Below are 20,276 nucleotides of genomic sequence, written 5' to 3' on the forward strand. Positions count from 1 at the left end.
ATATAGGCCTACTCATCTCTGCACCAATGAAACGTTTAACACTTTAGACCCGAGCCAGTTTCACGCACTTATCTCCTGTCGCGTGCACGCGCTCTCGAATGCCCAAGGGACATGCCCAGAGTTCGGTGTCACGCGCATTCCAAAGCGTCGCTGTCCATTGATGACGTAACACAAAATGGAACGTTCGTGTGCGCTGCTTTAATTACGTCATACGTGTTAGAATGCACTGAGGTGTGAGTTTTCGCAGTTTTGTCATTCGCAGTTCCTGAAATTTGATCTATAAATTCAGTTATAATAATGTGATTATCTATACGTTATCAAATGAAATCATTTACACTGAAAAATACAACTGCATTAAATAATATTATGAGATTCTTTGAAATATTTTTGAATATACAAACAAGAAATGATGGTGGAAATGATACTTTTCAACGAAATTAAAACGCCAGTAGGTGTCAGTAGTGAGCGTTTAATGAGTGAGTCGTTCATTCAAGCGATTCGTTCAAATGGCAAATTCATCAGGGCCGTATTCACAAAACAGGTTAAAAGTAGCTAATAACTCGACGATTTAGGAGAAAATCTGACAAATAATGGGCGTGTCAGTCCTAAATTTAGGACTCCTAAATTTTTGCTCTAAGAGTATTTCACAAAGTGTTTTAGCACAAAAACTAGCTCCTAAATCTGTGAAACGTTAGGAGTAGTGAAGACCAAGACCAAGCCACAAACTATCCTAAAATGGCTGTTGCTGGCAATCTGCCTCAGAACGTAAACATTTGAGAAACATGTGATGATAATGACCTTTTAAAAAGGTATAGCCTTTGGTTTTGGAGGTTACCCCAACTACAAATTTAACTTTGATTATATCCTTGTTTTCATTAACCAGTTGGGCAAGAAGTAACAGCTGTTCTTGCATCCAGTTTTTTTGTTTTGTTTTGTTTTTACGTTTGCATGTCTTACTATCAGTCATGATTATTCTACTCTGTTAATTAAAAGGCTGTTTATATGCATATCCGCTAATTGTTTTCTGAACCGCTAATTGTTAACTGAACATATACTTGTTTAATTAGAGACATTTAGCCTGCATTTTAAAATCTTTATTTGAATGTGGCAATTATTAGCATTTTTATTTTTAAACATTTATTTGAATATGGCAATGCATGGGCTAATGAAACTTTGACTCACTCAACCGATTCGTTCAAAACACGGAATCAATCAGCAATGAATCGGCCGTTTGCTGTGAGGTGCGCTGTGTTCCGCCTAAAATGTAAGTGACCAAATATTATTGTATTTTTATATTGAACTGTTTATAGAACTATTAAAGAGTCGTAATGGTGAAAACGTTGTGTGATGTTGCCTAACTAGCTGTGTTTTAAATATAAAAACTTTCCATTTTCAACTCGGGATGCTGAGTTTCTTAGTGTTGCGCGTTTTGATTTCTCCTGGAGAGACTGTGTGAGCCTCGCCTCAGCAGCACAACCGTATTCCGTCATAGATGCATTATATACAGTAGCTATAGCCACTATTCGCCACTTACTCTAAATGTAATAAAATCTAAATAATACTTGTGTTTTGGTATTTATATAGTTATTTTTGGTTACTGATGTTTTAATCATGTTATTTGTCTGCCGTTAATGAAGTGTTAAAGGTGGGGTAAGCGATTTTTCAAAAACGCTTTAGAAAACTGATTCGGGCCGAGTAGCGAAACAATCTTGTAGCCAATCAGCAGTAAGGGGCGTGTCTACTCATGACATGGAGGAGAAATGTGGGGTGGAGCTATCAAAATAGGGGCGAGACCCTTTTGGGGTAGGGGCGTGTTTGTTTTGGTGATTTCAAATGTCAACATTGGCTACCAGAAATCGCTTACCCCACCTTTAATGTCGAGCCCTGGAATTTATGTGCTCAGCCTGGAATCCGGCTCAGCCCCGGATGGCCCCGGCCCAATTTAAACCCTGAATGTAACTGTAATCAGTGTTACATTTTGTTTTATAGGTGGCAGTGAAAACTGCCAGAAAGCCAAAGAACATGAAATATATCAACATTGTAAGTAGGCAATGCTTGCTGTTTTTTTTTCAGTGCAATCCTTATTTGGGATGCACCTCCATCTAACAGTGATCTTTTTTCTAGTCTGGTCATCCCACACCCCTTCCATTAGAGGTCGGCCTGTTAATCCTGGTCAACAGGGAGCCCAAAGCTCCAGAGATCATTCAGCTGCTGGACTGGCAGGACCAGCCTGAATATTACATCATGGTCATGGAGCGCCCCTCACCCTGCGAAGATCTGTGGAACTACTTGAGGCGTCACGGTGGCATCCTCAAGGAGGAAACAGCACGGTTCATCATGGCACAAGCAACGATGGCCGCTCACATCTGCTGTCAACGAGGAGTGTTTCACCGTGACATTAAGCTGGAGAACCTACTGATGAACCCCGAAACCCTCGAGGTCAAGCTGATCGACTTCGGGTGCGGGGATCTCCTGAAAGACTCTGGCTATAAAAAATTATATGGTATGTATTATGCATCAAACCTGTAGTTTGGGGAAATTATTTTTTTTTATTAAATAACACCATATATTTTTAGCATGTTTCAAATATTAGAAAACATGCTGTAGTATTTCAAGCTTACCCATCAGGCAAAATCTTTTTTCCTCAGGCACACGAGAGTACTTCCCTCCTGAGTACTGCGTGAGGCGCAAGTACCACGGGAGACCAGCTACTGTGTGGTCTCTGGGAGTGCTGTTATTCATCATGATGTGTGGACGCTATCCACAACCCAGAGACCTACACACGATTGAGCACGACATATGGTCTGAGCCTGGCTTGCTGGACGGTAAGATGCCATTCATTACAACAAAGACGAACTGTAGTTCAATCATACAAAACAAGGAAACAAGGCTGGCAAAGTAACATACAAGCCAAGTAGCTTTATAAAAGTAAGATAATGTGGATAATACAGGAATTATACCTTCTGTGTAAAGAAGTCTGAAGTAACAATCTGACTCTCGTCTCTTCCTCTCTTTCATCGGTTTTGCACAGATTGCTGCCACCTGATTCAGTCTCTCCTGCAGCAAAACCCAAGCCAGCGGATTGATCTGAGGGAAATCCTGCTACATAAATGGTTTAAGGTATTGAGTTACAATGATTTAAGATATATTCATTACATTACGTTACATTTTCCCTAAAAATGTCTGTTCTTTAAAAATTATGTTTATTTGTATGTTGTTTGTCTATTGTTCCAGGTCACCGAACAAGACGTAAAGAGGAAAATTTAAATAGTGCAAATTAAATGTAAATATAATTTGCACTATTTACTGCCACAGTTCCAGAGTTCCTCAAGTCAGCTTAGCGTCTGGTGGCCTGACATGAGTGCCGATCCCTCCGTGCCTTAGCATCTTGCAGGGCTGGCGAGCCTTGGTAGCGTCTGGCGCCTTGGCTTGTGGCAGTAATGTTAGCGTCTGCCGATATTACTTGCCTAGGGACAGTGCAACGATTCCCTCTCACAGCCGTCTGTATGACAGAGCTTCATGTCATGGTCAGAGTCCCAGAATTCCTCTTTTGGCCGTCCCAGAGGTTCCTATGAAAGCCTCTCCTGCCACGGCTGTCCCAGAGGTCTCTGCATCGGCTGTCACTGAGTGCCCGGTCTTGGCCTCTCCACCCCTTAGTTTAGCATCGGGTGTCTGGGTGGTCCCTCAATGCATTCCCCTTTGCATCCTGCGAGGCTGCCAAACCCTGGTAGCTTCTGGCTCCTTGGTTTGAGGCAGTCATATCTGCATCTGGCAGTATTACTTGCATATGGTGACCAGCCACATATGTAAATGCAATGTAAATAGTATTAAAAAAATTATGTAAAAGCACTTAAAAGCAATTTATGTAAGCAATTAGAGGCAATGATATATTGGAGGATATAATTTTGTACTTGAATGTTTTTTAAATAACTTTATGTGCTCAGAATCATTCATTTTGTATATGAATATATATATGTATATATATTTTTTTTTTTTTAAACTTTGTATATTCAGAATCACTCAAATGAAATGTGTATTAATAAACTTGCTATAATATAATACTGATGCCTTGATTAAATTGCTTTCATAAAATTTTGTTCATGGCAGCAGAATGTCTGGCAGGTGAAGGGGGTTCAATAATTTTGATTGCAACTGTATATAAATGAACAGTGTACTCTTTTAACATTTTACCTGGACCCTGATATTCCTGTTTATTTGTCAGCAAAAGTCAACAATCATGTTTTCTCGTGTTACTTTATAAAACCACCTTCATTTGTAGGCTATGTTAATCTGTAAGTTAATCTTTTGCTTAAACATTGGTATGTTGTTAAAAGGGGATACTAACCTCGGAGGAAAAACTAATATTATAATTTTTATTATATTTAATTTTTTATTTCACTATTTTGTCATGTCTACCACACATTTATACATGGTATGTATCAAAAAATTTATTTTGCATAAAGCAATCTGTGAAATATTAATAATGAACCTTACATTTGTTGTCTATAAGCCTGTCTATAAGCTTTTGTCTATAAGTACATAACACTTTCATTTTAATGAAATACACAGCAAGGAAGGTTAAAATAACTTTTTACATCAACACATTGAGTACTATTCACACATAAATAAAATGAAGGAATAAATGATCAGCTTAGTTACTAATTCTCACATAAAATGGAAATAAATAACTTTTTAATGCATTTTAATGACAAATGATAGCCATTTTAAAACGGTTCAGTTTTAAAATATACTTAAAATTATAAAATAGTACATTAATATCATGCATATTTAAAATTGCATTTTGAGAAAAAAAAACATTTGCCAGTTGATTTGTTTTGTTCATTTGCCAAAAGCTTAGCTTTGTTGTTTTGACTTTATCAATTTGTCAGTTATGTTAAAAACTGCCATCGTACAGTTCACTCATTAGGACAACCAATCAGCTTTTGACTTTTTTAAGATCTACCCCCTCTCCAACATGCCACTCAGTAGATGTAAGTAAGATGTTAGCAGAGGTAAGACTGACTGTCATTGGGCAGTGAGACATATAACAATTTTCATTATACATTTTGGAGAGCATTGCAATTACAGAAAGACTTTGCAAACATATTAGCTTATTAGGGCTGGACAGTCAATGACAGGATTTAGATGAAGTTGGATGAGGCACACTGTCACTCAACGGCATGGTCCTGTTATGTTGTCATGGCAACCAGATGCAATGCAGGCTTATTTCAGCCTGGTGCTAGCCTCTCTGGTCTGATCACAGAGAAGAGCTACTGTAGCTCAAATTGCTTCAGGTGTCAGAACACACAGTGTATGGCAGTTTGCTGCATATGGGTCTGCATAGCCCAGTGGCATGTGAGCATGTGAAATGGACAATGGCGGAATAGAAGAAGGTTACCTGGTCTGATAAATCACATTTTTCTTTTAGATCAGGTGGATGACTGGGTGCGTGTGTATTGTTTAGATGAGAAAGTGGAAGAATGAGGAAGAAGGCAGGCTGGTGGAGGCAGCGCTTTGACAAATGTTCGGGAATGGTTTAAGGAACAAAGAGTTCAAGGTGTTTCTTTGGTCATCAAATTCTGCAGATTTCAATCTGATTCAGCATCTATAGAAAGTGCTGGACAAACCAATCCAATCCATGTAGGCCCCACCTGATACAGGACTTAAAGGATCTTCTGCCAAATGTCTTGGTGCCAGAGACCACAGGACATGTTCAGAGATCTTGTGGAGTCCATGCCTCGACGTATCAGAGCTGTTTTGGCAGCACCAGGGGGACCTACACAATATTAGGCAGGTGGTTTCAAAGCTGTGCCTGATAAAACATAAAATAACATCTTTGCACTAAGAATCTAAATGACAGCCAATTATACTGTAATTGCTGTTAATTAGAAAATGTATGAATTCAGGAATTATGACTTATGTTCTGTACGACTTGAGAGACCGTCCTCAGACCAAATGATCAAAGTTTTAAGATTATAATGTTTATGTTTAAAACGTTAAAAACCACAGAAACGCAATGCAATGGTCAAAGACATCCATCTATAGCAAATCCACATAGGAAAACAACTGAAAAACAGCGCAGGTGGACACTAAAACAATTTTGTGTGTTCACATGACACAACAGTAGCTTAAGGTTTCTCAAAGTTACCTCTTAAAAGTGGCCTTTTGTTTTGATTGTAGGTAAATATCCACTTCATCTAGGCTTCAACAACAGCTTCAGATGTTTCAGTGAGTGAACGTCTGAACGAAGGTGAATCGATTCACCGTTTTGTTTTTGGCTGAAAAAGAAACAACCGACTCAAAAGTATGATTAGTTCAGAAATTAATGGCATCGCCGGTTTAGTCGACAGAAATACGTGACAGAAGGGAAAACGTTTCTTAAGTCACAGTGCGTACACTCATACAGCAACACACTGGGACTGAAACAGAGTTATTGTGGCAAATTGGCAAAACACAGTGATGAGTTCCACTTCAAGATGAACACTGTTGAAATAAGCTTGTACTGCTTATGGTTTCTACATAATTAGTCTTTTTAAGGATGTAAACTAGAAGGTAAATGCAGCATAAACCTCTAATGCCAATCTAAATGCCACTGAATCTCACGAATAATGCACTTAAAGCAGTTGCATTATTGATATCCTTCATGAATGACGGATATACTTCATGACCTCCCTCATCAAACAAGACATTTGACTTTCTGAACTTCACAATGTGATAAAATCAATCATTTTAATCACTTGGTTTTTATAAACTAGTCAATAACGAAACTGGCTTATCTCTATATCATCACATACCGACCATCATTCATTCTCATTCTCATTGAATGAATCTTCACCAACAAAGTAATCAAAAGATCAGTCACACTGTTATTGCCTTCTCTGTAAAGTTACTAGACTATGAAACAACTCTAAACTACTAATCAGCAGTTTTTCATACAGTAAATAAAAGTGAACACAAACGGTTTTGCAAGGCCTTGCGGCACCTCGCCTCATTGGAACTTGGAAACTGTGAGATGAAATATCCACAGAACAAGAAATTATTACAAATATCAGCACAAAATTGCACACTATATAATAGCTGCAATATGGAGTTCAGAGGGCACTGCTAGTGCTGAGGTCTTTACACAAAACTCGGATTAACATACTACATATCATCAGTTATTTTAGTATGAGTACTACTGGTGACATTGCCATTAGTATTCAAGATCATGTCTAGCTCAGTGACAGCTCAGTCACGCAACATTTCTTCTTGCACCACGATGCAAAGCTCTTCAGAGACTTTGTGATCTGTTTCAAGGCTAAAGTGCAATGCATTTTTGGGAGAAGGAACTATGACTGTTGCTCTGTCTGGCTCTGGAACTGAGGGACCCCATGTGGAGACCCATGCAAAGACACAGCACCCCTGTAGACAGAGCGGCTCATGGGCCGTGCAGAAACTCACAGCTCAGTGCTCATGTAGCAACAGACATACTGAACCAGTGATGAATGTGGTGACTGTAATGTAATTGTGAATGTGTATGATTTTTATTTGCATATCACAGACATTCTGAGAGAGAGAGAGAGAGAGAGAGAGATTTTTTGTTATAAATTAAATTATTTTAATTGCAAATAGAAGCTCAGTGTTTTATCTTTATATAAACAGGCTAAATGGATGAACTATTTTAAGATAGTAAGAACAGGTTGAACCCAAAACAACCCTATATGAAACAAAACAAGAACAGAATATGTTATTAGAATTTAATTAGATTATAAATAGGCTATTTCTCAGTATTATCTTGATACTTCTTGGTATCTTGATATCCAGCTTGATGGCTCTAAAAACCATCCGTTGTGTAACTGCTCCATCTACTGAACAAATTGCACTCGTAAACGTGCAGAAAATCCTAAATGCCTAAATAAAAGTCCCACATTAAAGGTCTCTCGGCTCTATTAAATCATATGTTTTTTTATTCATCTATTAATTTCAATGAAATCATATTGTGTCAAATAAAATAATAGGCCAAAACTCATAAGAATAGCCCATCCTATCAAAGAAACAGAATAGCCAATCCTATCAAAATGGCATTCTTGTTGTGCTTCCATGAAATAAAACTACGCATTGCCTGTAGATGGCGCCGTTTGAGAACAAGCAAACACCTGTTATAAACATGATTTATCACGAGTAGGGATCCTTCAGGAATTAATACAACAAAACATGATAGTATAATAATATAATATACAAAAACGAAATAAAGTTGTTATCGTTCAGGGAGGCACCTATTGTCAACCAGCTGTTATGTGTTTCCTTGTAAAATTGTGCCATGTTTACGCCCAATCATAATTACTGAAATTATTGTTACTACTGCAAAACAATAAGATATTAATCTTTTATCTTCTTCAAATAGTATTAGAGGCTTACACAATCGTTCTGTAATTTGTTACATGCCATGCGGTGGCTAATAAAGTTACCACAGCGTTGCTGCAGTCATATCTGTAAGTTAGTAGCTGTGGTATTTTGACATAGTTACCCATAAACGCTCTCTGTGTCATTATATGCAAGTATGTAGGGAGGGCAAGTCCAGACTGAACTATGGGTGTGACAAAAAGAAAATAGGCGTTGCTTTTGTCATTCAGGAGTAAAGTGAAAAGAGAGACAAGCTAGACGTGATTTTGACGGCCGGCCACACGGAGACTCGCTTCGGATCCAGTCGCTGTGTGTAAACCCGGACTCCGCTAGAAACACGAGCCGACTCCGAGTCGCTCGGATATCAGACACGTACAGGATTTGTCATGAAAAGGCGAGAAGAGGATCTAAAATAAGGTATATTTATATGACATATGCACCATATTCAAGTGCTCAGATTTCACGTTGGTGTGTTTACACGCTGCGCTACAGACGCGACGCGACGCGACGCGACGCGCCGGAGCGCTCCTAATAACAGAAACGAACGCGCGGGCTGGGGCTTGCAGCGGAGAGCCTTTCGTTGATTATAATGGGAGCTTTCTGGTTTGACGCGTCGTGTCGCGTCTCTGTCAGTGCAGGCATGAAGCGCCTCGAGTCTTGGCTTGATTTGAGTCGTTTGTTACAAATGTAAAGCATAACGCTGGTTATATTTTAACCTTTTAACTAGGTTAACAAGCTCAGTAGTTGTCTACAACAAACACTCTTACTTTGAAGCAAAACTTTGGGAATGTGTTAAAAGATCTTGCGCTAAATTAATTAGATAGGCCTATTAGTCGCGTATCTATACGTGTCATTAATATTTTTTTACTACAAGAAAGCAATTCTAGTAAATAAGGCTGTATATTAGAAGTAAGTAGCACAGTAAGCAGTAACCTATAACCAGTACCAATTATCTATCTGTCTGTCTGTCTGTCTGCATATCTGTCTATCGTTCTATCTATCTATCTATCTATCTGTCCGTCCGTCTGTTTGTCTGTCCATAGTTCTGTCTATCTATCTGTCTGTCTGTCTATAAAGCAGCTTATCTCAGTGATGGGTAGTTAGATAGACATAAGCTGAATAGGTACTGTATGTATATTTAATGTAATTCTTTTTGTCTTTTTTGTTGTTCTTTCTTTAGGCCTCTGGCATTCTCTGTCTTTCTTGCTTTCTTTTAAAATCCAGCATAATGCTGCGTAAGTTCAGTTCAGAGGGTTCGTTGTTGGAGCTGGATTTCCTGCCCTGGGGGGATAGAGATGGGACCCCGGACAGCTTGGATGATCTGCCAGATGGAGCCTCGGCATCCTATCCTTGCACCCCAGATGCAAAGTCTGGGAGTGCTGGAAAGGGGGAGCTTAAGAGAGATTATAGCATTAGTATGGAAAATCTGTCCAATTTGGAGAAGGACTCTGGTTTACTGAAAGTGACGAACCTTAATGAGAGTTTTAAAGCGTACAGTGACAGCCAGCTCACTGGCAATGCCAAAGCCAGCTTTGAGAGTGTGGGAAAGTGTGAAGGCCAGCCCCACTCCCCATCATCCACACTGAAATCCGGCCATATGCCCGTCTCCCCAAAACCTCCCCTCTATCACCGCCAGCAAGCTCGGGCCAAACTGACAGCTGCTAAATTACACCTTAAAAGTTTGTTTGGACAGGTAAGTTGGGAGACTTTCTTTAGAGTATAGTTAATGAAGTTCATAAAACTATTTTAAAAATCACATGTTGACAATTTGAAGTTCATCGGGACACAATTATGAAGATTTTTCTTCTGGTCCAGTTGATTTATTATTAATATTTTTTTTACTTTTTTTTTTTTATATATATATTTTTCCAAATATAGCATTTTTGGATGTTTTTAACAACATACACTACTGTTCAAAAGTTTGGGGTCGGTATCATTTTTTTTTTTAAACATTTTTGAAATGCGTCTCAAGCTCACCTAGTCTGCATTTATCTGATCAAAAATACAGTAAAACAGTAATATTATTACAATTTTAAATAACTGCTTTCTATTTTTATGTATTTTAAAATGTAATTTATTCCTGTGATCAAAGTTGAATTTTCAGCATCATTTCTCCAGTCTTCAGTGTCACGTGATCCTTCAGACATCATTCTAATATGCTGATTTGCCGCTCAAGAAACATTATTATTATTATTATTATTAAAGTTGAAAACAATTGTGCTCCTTCATATTTTGTGGAAACATGACACTTTTTAAATTTTTGATTAATAGAACAGCATTTTCTTTTTTTTAAATTGAAGTATTTTGTAACATTATACATTTCCTGTCATTTTTTTTATCAATTTAATGTGTCCTTGCTGAGTAAAATTAATTTCTTCTAGAAAGAAAATATTACAGATTCCAAATATTAAACAGCACTGTAATTCTAATTTGTTTTTGTAACACACCCACACACGTGTATTTAAAAAAAAAAATTCTATTTTACAATATATATTAATATTACATTTTTGTTTCAAAAATATTTACAACAAATGGTCTTATGTTTTAATTTGCAACAACAGCTGGAAATTTAACCACTTGTAAATTGTAAATCCATGACAGCTATATTCATAATTACTTGGAAAATTATGGCATAGAGCGCAAGACCTCACTGATTAATTTATCATTGTCCACCCATTCTAACTGAGGCCAAGACAATCCGAAAAGCTTTTATTTGTCAGCCAGCTGGATAACAGTACCTCCTTTAAGTCGGCAGAATTTGGGGAAAAAATTGTACTTTAAACATCACAGAAACCGATAAATAGAAGATCATATAACAGTGTAAGCACTGGACTGATATGGCAAAACACAGTTCCTTCAGCTGGTCTGAAACTTTCTCACACTGGCCGGGGGCCACTGAACCATCTTTATTGTTGAACCCTGTTTATATTTTGTACAGTACAAGATGTCTTTCACATACACCTGGAGCAGCAGGACTTCAGCACTGCTTATTCAGAACTCACAAGCCAAGTGTGATGAAGTCAAAGACATGAATGCAATTGTATTAGTCAAGCTCACTTTGAATCAGTTTTACCCCTTGAGATATAATGTTGCTTTGTCCAAACAGTAAAAGGAGAAGCAAGCTCTGAAAGGGGAACTGAATGTTCTGGTGTTGTATGAGGGGATCACACTATTGATGCAAATGCGTGTGTGTTTTTTTTTTAACTACAGTATTGTTGCAAGAAATCGCAGAGATACTGTGGAACAAAAACGTTCATTCTTTGAAATATTTTGGCATCTGATAGATCTGGCTTTGTGAGAATGCTTTCCATGACGTTTGTTTAAGTCATGGAACATTTGTATAAATGATACTTCCTTAAAGTCTTGAATCAAGTCATATCATCATAACAGTGTTATGCATATCAGTGACCTCTTACCTTTTTTTTTTTTTCTTCACACAAGGGTTCACCGCAGTCCTCACATTCGAATCTGGCGAGTGCAGAGCACAGTGCGAACGTAACCAGGTTAAATCAGTCACATATTTTCTCAATTTCATCTTCATTTCACTTTTGGCCTATTCTCTGTCCGCCACTTGCAAAACAGCCCCTCCCCGGCCCTATATTTTGGCCCACTGTTATTGATTCCACACATTTTTTTCTGGATATCTTTGTAACGTATCCTCTCACCTTCTTGTCTCTCTCAGCGCTAAAGAGAGGCGTTCTCGAATGCCTTTCCTCAAGCAGTGGAGTCAGGTGGGCCACGGCAGAGCTCAACTCAGCAGGGAGGAGATGGAAAGTTGGGCCAAGTCCCTTGATGCTTTGCTGGAAAGCAGAGGTGAGCGCTCGAGTCGCCAGGCAGCTGGTCAAAGGACGCTTGAATTGTAATATTTCGCTATAGATTTACTGTACTTTTGATTAAATAAATGCAACTTTTGAACAGTTGTGTATAAGTCAGCTTGGTTTGTGTTCAGTATAATTCTGTGGTTCAGTGATGAAACCCATTTATTACATCATTGAAACACCCTTGAAACGGCTTCCTCTTAACATTGAGGAACCACTTTCATGTGTAGCTCCAGGCATGAGTTTCCGGAGAATTCCCAAAGAACATGAAACAATATGAAGAAACTAGATAATGGAATAATGAGCTTTTCCCCCAGAGGCTGAGAACGCAGATGTTTAATTGCACATATTAAACCACCAAGATTGTTACATTTTCAGAAGGAAATGAGAGTGGGGCTTGTTTGTAGCATGATGCCAGGCTTTTGTGAGTGGCTGTCAGGGTTAAAAGAGTCCAAGCACAAGGTCTCTAGATATGATTCGAGTCCCTTGAGTGAAAGGTTCAGGCAAAAAAATGTTAGTTGGCTTTCTTAGAGAAGTAGTAGCAGCGAACTGCATGATTTTGGGGTATTTTGTACTTAATGAATATGGTTGGGAGCAATAATAAATAAGCAATAATAAGCCTTAGAAAGCACCAATGATAATTATTGCTGACCTCGAATGTGAGAATGAAATGCATGTCTCATAACAAGTTCTAAGAAACTGTAAGCTTTTATTGTGATGTGTAAACAGTGGACTAATAGCGGATATGGTTTTGCTTGATACCTGACGTCATGGTTCCAGTGATTAAAATTTTTTTTTTTAATTATTAATAGGACTTAATGATTAACTGCATCTCGTCATTTACAGCTCTTGGACAGCTGCTGAACTGAGAAAAGTAGTATTGACCAGTTTTTTTTATTATTATTATTTCTGTTCTGTCCCTTAATTGGAAGTAGTTTATCAGTGTGACAGACCTCATACAAATCTAATAATACACTTATATACATGAAGCACAGTTTGCAGTCACAGCTGACACAGTTTGGAAAAGTATAATATGCAGTGAGAAATTCAGTCTATTCTGTGTCACTGCTGTTTTGGAAAATAATACTCTACATATAAACATAATAGGTGCTTTCTTTGAATAGGGTGTTGTTTAATGGGGAAAAAAACATAAATCCCATGTTCTTCAGAGAGAGGTCTGTTAGAAATGTAAATATATTTTTTTAGCTTTGAAAATGTTAAGGCTGTGATACCTCTTAAATTATAAAACTTTAAATTATACCGTATCATACTTTTCATGTAATCTGTTGAATTGATATTCAGTTTACTGTAGAATTTATTTAGTTGTATTAACATTAGTTTTAACTTACCAAAGCCATAAGATTCAGTATATTGAATTGATATTACATGAATTTTCCATAGTACAACATTTCTGAAAGCAACATAGCAACATTTCTAAAAAATTGTGACATCCAATATATAACATCCTTTGGTCTGTTTCTACAGCATGATGGGAAATAAATAATCTCATTATATTTTTGCAGTTATTACAAAAATTATAGTGTTGACTGTGATTGGCTCAACCATTCAAACCGTATAATATTGTTTAAAAAAATTAAACGCATTCTGAATTTTATGGAAATTATATTTATCAGTAACTATAAACTAAGTTTTTAAGCTTTGCATTATTTTAAATGAATTTTTTTTAAAATAAGCCAATACCATAATTTATTTTACTTATACATTTTAAATTGAAGTGCCGTATTTATTTATGCCAGTACATAGCTTATGGAGGACTAAACCTACAGAAATTAAAAACAAACACATAAATAAATAAATATATATAGATAGGTAGGTGGATGAATGAATGAATAAATAAATAAATGTAATAATAGGAAAATAAAGGAATAAATTATTTGATAAAACAAAAATACATTTTTTTTCTTTTATTATTTTCTGTATTTATTTTTACACGTATTTTATTCTTTTAAACTTGTATTTACTTGTTTTCATTTAATTTTTTTAATTATTTATTTATGTGTTTATTTTCACATTTATTTATTCCCAGATTTATTTATGTATTAGTTTATTTCTTTTACTTTTCCGTGTGGGTTATACAGCATTTAATTTCTTATTTGAATGATTTTGTGAACTGTGTGGTGAGTGTGTTTTGGTGTCTGGACTGGTTGAAATGTGGGAACAGCAGTATGTTGTAACTCCAGAGCCCTGCCCCCATCCGACTTCTATTTTCTCACGTCAGAGTGTCGCAACCTGCAGTTTAAGGGTTTTGAGAAAATCAGAGGGAAAGAAGGTATGTGGTGTGAGATAAACCCTCAAGATATCCCTGTCCAAAGCTTTTTCTTTCCTGATTTTTGTGTCGAGTGTTATGTGTGTGGGTGTATGGCAGAACATGCATGTGAACACGGCATCTGAGCCTCTACCCCCCATTTGTAAATAGAAATAGCAGTTTTTCCCCCCCAAAGTTCATTACGGTTCTTTCTCTTCTCACCTGTCTTTTCTTCAGTGGGCGTCACAGTCTTTGAAGCGTTCCTGCGGTCCGAGTTCAGTGAGGAAAACCTGCAGTTCTACTCGGCCTGTGAGCAGTACAGTCAGTCCAACAAATTCAGCCTGCAGAGACGGGCAAAAATGATTACTGAGACGTACATCCAGCCCGGTGCTCCCAGAGAGGTAGATTTATCCAAATTTGTTTACTGCATTAAAAATATTGCCTCCAAAATGTCCAAGCTGGTTTTTCTCATGCAATGAAAATAAATGGGGACTGGGGCTGCTGAACGTATAAATGTACCATAGCAATAGACCATCTGACAACGTCATTATTTTTGCAAATTTCAATAATGCCACAGACATTTCAAACTTAGCCTTTTGGAAAATGGCCATTCTATGACCCCTTTAAAGAAATATACAAATATTTTTGTATAATTAAAAACATTTTTTTTATTTATGTTATTCATTTATTTTTTGGAGCTTGATAGTCCTATTTTAAAAGCAAAGTAAATTCTTCACACAAATCTCATGACTTCAGAAGACTTAAAAAAATATAGCACTTTTTTTATGTAATAATTTCTTTTCTTTTCGTTTTTAGAGCTTGATAGTTCCAGTGCGTATTATAAAAGCGAAGTAAATTTCGGGCCTTTCCTTGCACAAATCTGCCATATGACTTCAGAAGTCTAAAGTATATATAGAACATTGTAAAAGTAAAAACAAAAATGAATTACATTTTTATTTATGTCTTTAATTGTATTTCTTTATTTATTTTTTTTGGAGCTTGATAGTCCTAGTGCAAAGTAAGTTCCTCACACAATTCTATCATATGACTTGAGAAAACTTATAACAAAAAAATATATAGCTATATAAAAAAAATGTATAGCTAAAAAATATAGCATTTTGGTATAATACACTTTATATTAAATGGGGGGGGGGGGATAGTCCTGGTGCGTATTATAAAAGCAAAGTAAATTTTGGTCATTTCCTCACACGAGTCTATCATATGAATTAAAAGACTTAAATAATATAAATTTTTTTGTATAATATTCCACCTCCTGGTAGAATGACCTGCCCAACTCAATCCTGAGTCCTTAGCCATCTTCAAGAAACGGCTAAAAACACATCTCTTCCATCTTTTTGACCTTCTAACTCTAGCACTCTCTATTCTAATTCTATTTTATCTATTTGTTGACTTGACCCTCTAATACTTGCTCTCTCTCTATTCATTTTCTAACTGCTTGTTTTCTTAAAAAAAGGCCCCTATCACTAGCTTTCTCTATTCTTTTTCTATTCTATTCTATTCTATTCTATTCTATCTTTTCTTTTTATTATAAAAAAGACCCTCTAACACTGGCATTCCCAGTTTGTTTCTTTTCATATGTATATTAAATATAAAACACCTTGTTATGTGTACTGCGTTAGGCTAACCAAGACTTGTCATAGCACTTGCATATTATTGCTCTTTTGTTGGTTTGCTTTTATTGCCCACATTTGTAAGTCACTTTGGATAAAAGCTTCTGCTTAATGACTAAATGTAACTTCACAAACATTCTAGTAATTGCAGTATTATAAACATGGTTTTTGCTTATATGTGAAGGTTTCTATATGTCTTTATCATGTAAATATTATCTTTATTGTCAAGTCAAGTCACCTTTATTTACATAGCGCTTTTAACAATACAGATTGTGTCAAAGCATCTTTACAGTATTAAATAGGAAAATGGTGTGTCAATAAAATTTAGACAAAATATTGTCTAAATCAGGGTTCCTCAAATCTTGCCCTGGAGGGCCAATGTGCTACAGATTTTAGCGCCAACCCTGATCAAACTCACCTACCTGTGATTTTCTAATGATCCTGAAGACACTGATTAGCTTGCTCAGGTGTGTTTGATTAGGGTTAGAGCTAAACTCTGCAGGAAAGTGGATCTCGTGGGCCAGATTTGAGGATCCCTGGTCTAAATGATTGAATGTCGCATCTGTTTCTTCAGGCAATGCTACCGTTCAGTTGGTGGGGGGCGGTCATCGCTGCGGGGGCCGTGTGGAGGTGTGGAGGGACTCCTGGGGCACAGTGTGTGATGATGGATGGGATATGGACGATGCACATGTGGTGTGTGCACAGCTGGGCTGCGGGTACGCTGTGTCTGTCAGCGGGCAGGGTGAGCCGTACGGCCAGGGCAAAGGCCCCATACACATGGATGAGCTCAACTGCACTGGAAAAGAGAGGAGCTTATGGGAATGTCCGGCGATTACGAATGGACACGACTGTGGACATAAAGAGGACGCAGGTGTGGTTTGCTCAGGTATGTGACGATATGTGTGAGTTATAAGTGACATCTCAAATTATGTTAATTAGAGACATCACTACAGATGCAGCCATATTTCAGCCAGTAATTTCTCTTTGAACACAGATCTGATATAATTTCTCTCACTCCTAAGTTTAACTGAGAGGTTAATTGAAAGTCATGCCATAATATTTAAAACTAAAATAAAATGTGACCCTGGACCACAAAACCAGTCATAAGGGCCAATTTTTTTTATTTAGTTTTATACATCATCTGAAAGCTGAATAAATAAGCTTTCTATTGTTAGGATAGGACAATATTTGGCTGAGATACAACTATTTGAGAATCTGGAATCTGAGGATGCAATAAAATCTAAATATTGAGAAAATTGCCTTTAAAGTTGTCCAAATTAAGTTCTTAGCAATGCATATTTCTAATCAAAAATTAAGTTTTGATATATTTACAGTAGGAAATTTACAAAATATCTTCATGGAGCATGACCTTTACTTAATATCTTAATGATTTTTGGCATGAAAGAAAAATTGATAATTTTGACCCATACAATGTATTGTTGGCTATTGCTACAAATATACCTGTGCTACTTATGACTGGTTTAGTGCACCAGGGTCACAAATAATATCCCAGACTTCTTTTAATCTTAAACTAGAATTGTTCAGACTCTTGTTCAGACAATGATTAGCAATCATTGATTCTTCATTGTTGATTCTCATGGTTGTTCTCCTCGTTGTGCTCCCATTCTATTTTATCTATTTGTTGACTTGACCCTCTAATACTTGCTCTCTCTATTCATTTTCTAACTGCTTGTTTTCTTAAAAAAAGGCCTCAAACACTAGCTTTCTCTATTCTTTTTCTATTCTATCTACTTGTACTCGTAAGTATATACAGTATATATATATATATATATATATATATATATATAAAAAAAAACCTTGCTACGTGTACTGCTTTAGGCTAACCGAGACTTGTCATAGCACTCGCATATTATTGCTCTTTTGTTGGTTTTGATTGCTTCTATTGTCTTCATTTGCAAGTCGCTTTGGATAAAAGTGTCTGCTAAATGACTAAATGTAAATAATATATTAATTAATTTGTTTGCCTTTTTGGGAGCTTGACACTCTGTCCCCACTCTCTGTTATAAAAGCAAAGATCATTTTGAATATCCTTCAGTATATCATTCTTGTGTGAATATTTGTGAACTGTGAATTTCTTTCCAACACTTTTAGGTGAACCTGGACAATAAGACGAGAGAACTGACCCTAGAGCTCCTCAAAGCCCCCTCTCACACTGCTCTCTCACATGCTCAAAGGCGCATCTACTGCCTCCTGGAAATGGACTGTTACCCCCGTTTCCTCCAGTCGGAGATCTACCTCACGCTACTGAGGGATTCATATTAAAACAAGTGTCCAAAAGCAGGGTCATCCTAAAAACTGAACGGACATCATGCCTTGACAGTGGAGACGGCAAACGTGTCTCTGTGATGAAAAAAAAAAATCACTGTTAACTACTGAAGAACGTTTTAGTAAAATAAAAAATGAAACAGACGAGCAGGCGATTGTAATGAACTTGAATGTGTAGCGTCTAAAGCAGGGGTGCCCAACCCTGGTCCTTGAGATCTACCTTCCTGCAGAGTTCAGTTCCAACCCTGATCAAACACACCTGTCTGTAATTATCAAGTGCTCCTTCAGACCCTAATTAGTTGGTTCAGTTGTGTTTGATCAGGGTTGGAGCTAAACTCTGCAGGAAGGTAGATCTCCAGGACCAGGGTTGGGCACCCCTGCTCTAAAGGGTCATGCAATGGTGAGAAGTGCTAACATTTTACAAGTTTGATTTTTAGTTGCTAGTTTGAAACAATATCACTGGACTAAATGGCATGTTGACAGGCAACAAAGGGAAAAACACGTTTGGCAAGAAAGGGCTGTTCAGTGAAAGGCCGGAGCACTCGTTAGGGTCAGACCATTCTTTGACTCCAACTGTGACTACAAAGAAGCAGCACTAATGACTCATTCCTCGAATTTACTTTCCCATAAATAATTATATAATATAGTTAAATAGATATTCAAACAAAAACTCAAGCTCTCAGCAAGACAAAATTCAAATAGACTGTTATCTAAATAAGCAATATGAACACAATTACTTTAAAAAAACTTCCTCGAAAGCCTGACAGACGGCCAGTTTAAAATGTTAAAATGTGTATTAGCATATTGTGATTTTATGATCACAGACTGCCTATTAAAGCTGTACACATCATTCATTTAAAGAAAATGTGACTAAAGACATGGAAATCAAAGGTCTATCACTGAGTTTGGCCCTTTTTAAATCTAAATAATATGAACTGATGTTATTAAAAAGGGTTTTTGGTTGTTTTTTTAGGTAACTGTAGAATTCAGTAAATGTCACACATACTTAAGTGACACTCTGTAGAGCGTGTTGCTGGGAAATGTCACAAGCTGACAGGTTTAAAATGCAGACACAGAGCAGGAACCTGCTTGACACCAGCACTAATACCATCCCATAAACACGCGTACATTTACAAGACTTCAGTTAAAGAGCAAATGATCTGAAGAGCACTGTATTCTTATTATTGTGCACAAACACCTGAAGAACATCACACAAATGTCCACTTGATCATCTGAGTGGGAATATTTTTTAAAATGTATATTCCAGATGAACGCACATAGTGAAAAATGTCAGCTTGAGAATGAGAGGATGTGATGTGCTGTATGTATTTTAGTGGCTGTTGATGTCTGCTGTGACTGACACACTGAAGACGGTACATGTATTATTACTGTAGACATGCTACTAAGAACCGCATGCATTAATGTTCTTGGTCAAATGTTCTCCAAGGGTTTAATCTGTTTGTTTGTGTATAATATAAATGATTTCCTTAAGGGAATGATGTAATTATGTGATCAGTGTACAAGAATGAGCATCAGTTTGACTGTCGGAGCATTTATGTTTGTTTGAGAGCAGCGATAAAAATGAATCAAACAGAACAAATGTTCAACCATTTAATTTAATTTCCACAAAAACGTCTGTACTTTTGCATAGACCTGTTTGTGAAAAACATGATAAAAGATCAGATTATAAAATTGTGATTATAAAAGCACAAACCATAAAATGAATAGCTGAAATGTTTATAAATAGGACTGATAAAAAAAAGTTATAAATAGCTGCTGATGTTATTTTCATTAAAGGTCTTTATCAATTTTGTGGTTTAATAAAAATTACTAAAAATCATTTTCCCCCTCATTATTCTCTCTTTTTTTGCTATGTCCATTTCTGTTCTTAAA

General features: G+C 36.8%; 2 protein-coding genes across 2 annotated transcripts; both read left to right on the forward strand.

Moving 5' to 3' along the window:
- Positions 1-735: 735 nt before the first annotated feature.
- LOC107584339 (serine/threonine-protein kinase pim-2-like) lies at positions 736-3,267 on the forward strand. Its single transcript, XM_016270916.1, has 6 exons — positions 736-765; positions 1,990-2,040; positions 2,125-2,503; positions 2,649-2,825; positions 3,032-3,120; positions 3,235-3,267. The coding sequence occupies exons 1-6, from the start codon at positions 736-738 to the stop codon at positions 3,265-3,267; spliced, it is 759 nt and encodes a 252-aa protein (XP_016126402.1).
- Positions 3,268-8,492: 5,225 nt separating this feature from the next.
- Positions 8,493-18,465, forward strand: LOC107584295 (regulator of G-protein signaling 18-like). The gene is made up of 6 exons (XM_016270853.1): positions 8,493-8,799; positions 9,563-10,075; positions 11,824-11,885; positions 12,065-12,195; positions 14,704-14,867; positions 18,210-18,465. Exons 2-6 carry the CDS (start codon positions 9,611-9,613, stop codon positions 18,378-18,380), a joined length of 993 nt encoding a protein of 330 aa, XP_016126339.1. The 5' UTR covers positions 8,493-8,799; positions 9,563-9,610; the 3' UTR covers positions 18,381-18,465.
- The last annotated feature ends 1,811 nt before the right edge of the window (positions 18,466-20,276 follow it).

This window comes from Sinocyclocheilus grahami, unplaced genomic scaffold (genome assembly GCF_001515645.1).
Source record: "Sinocyclocheilus grahami isolate Dianchi unplaced genomic scaffold, SAMN03320097.WGS_v1.1 scaffold58.1, whole genome shotgun sequence".
NCBI classification, from domain to species: Eukaryota; Metazoa; Chordata; class Actinopteri; order Cypriniformes; family Cyprinidae; genus Sinocyclocheilus; species Sinocyclocheilus grahami.

Bases quoted from the DNA above. Each gene is read 5' to 3' on its own strand.
- LOC107584339 (XM_016270916.1), top strand. From the start codon at position 736: ATGGCTGTTGCTGGCAATCTGCCTCAGAAC. The intron at 2,504-2,648 runs GTATGTATTATG...TTTTTTCCTCAG, and splicing joins TGGCTATAAAAAATTATATG to GCACACGAGAGTACTTCCCT. The intron at 3,121-3,234 runs GTATTGAGTTAC...CTATTGTTCCAG, and splicing joins TGCTACATAAATGGTTTAAG to GTCACCGAACAAGACGTAAA.
- LOC107584295 (XM_016270853.1), top strand. From the start codon at position 9,611: ATGCTGCGTAAGTTCAGTTCAGAGGGTTCGTTGTTGGAGCTGGATTTC. The intron at 11,886-12,064 runs GTTAAATCAGTC...TGTCTCTCTCAG, and splicing joins CACAGTGCGAACGTAACCAG to CGCTAAAGAGAGGCGTTCTC. The intron at 12,196-14,703 runs GTGAGCGCTCGA...TCTTTTCTTCAG, and splicing joins TGCTTTGCTGGAAAGCAGAG to TGGGCGTCACAGTCTTTGAA.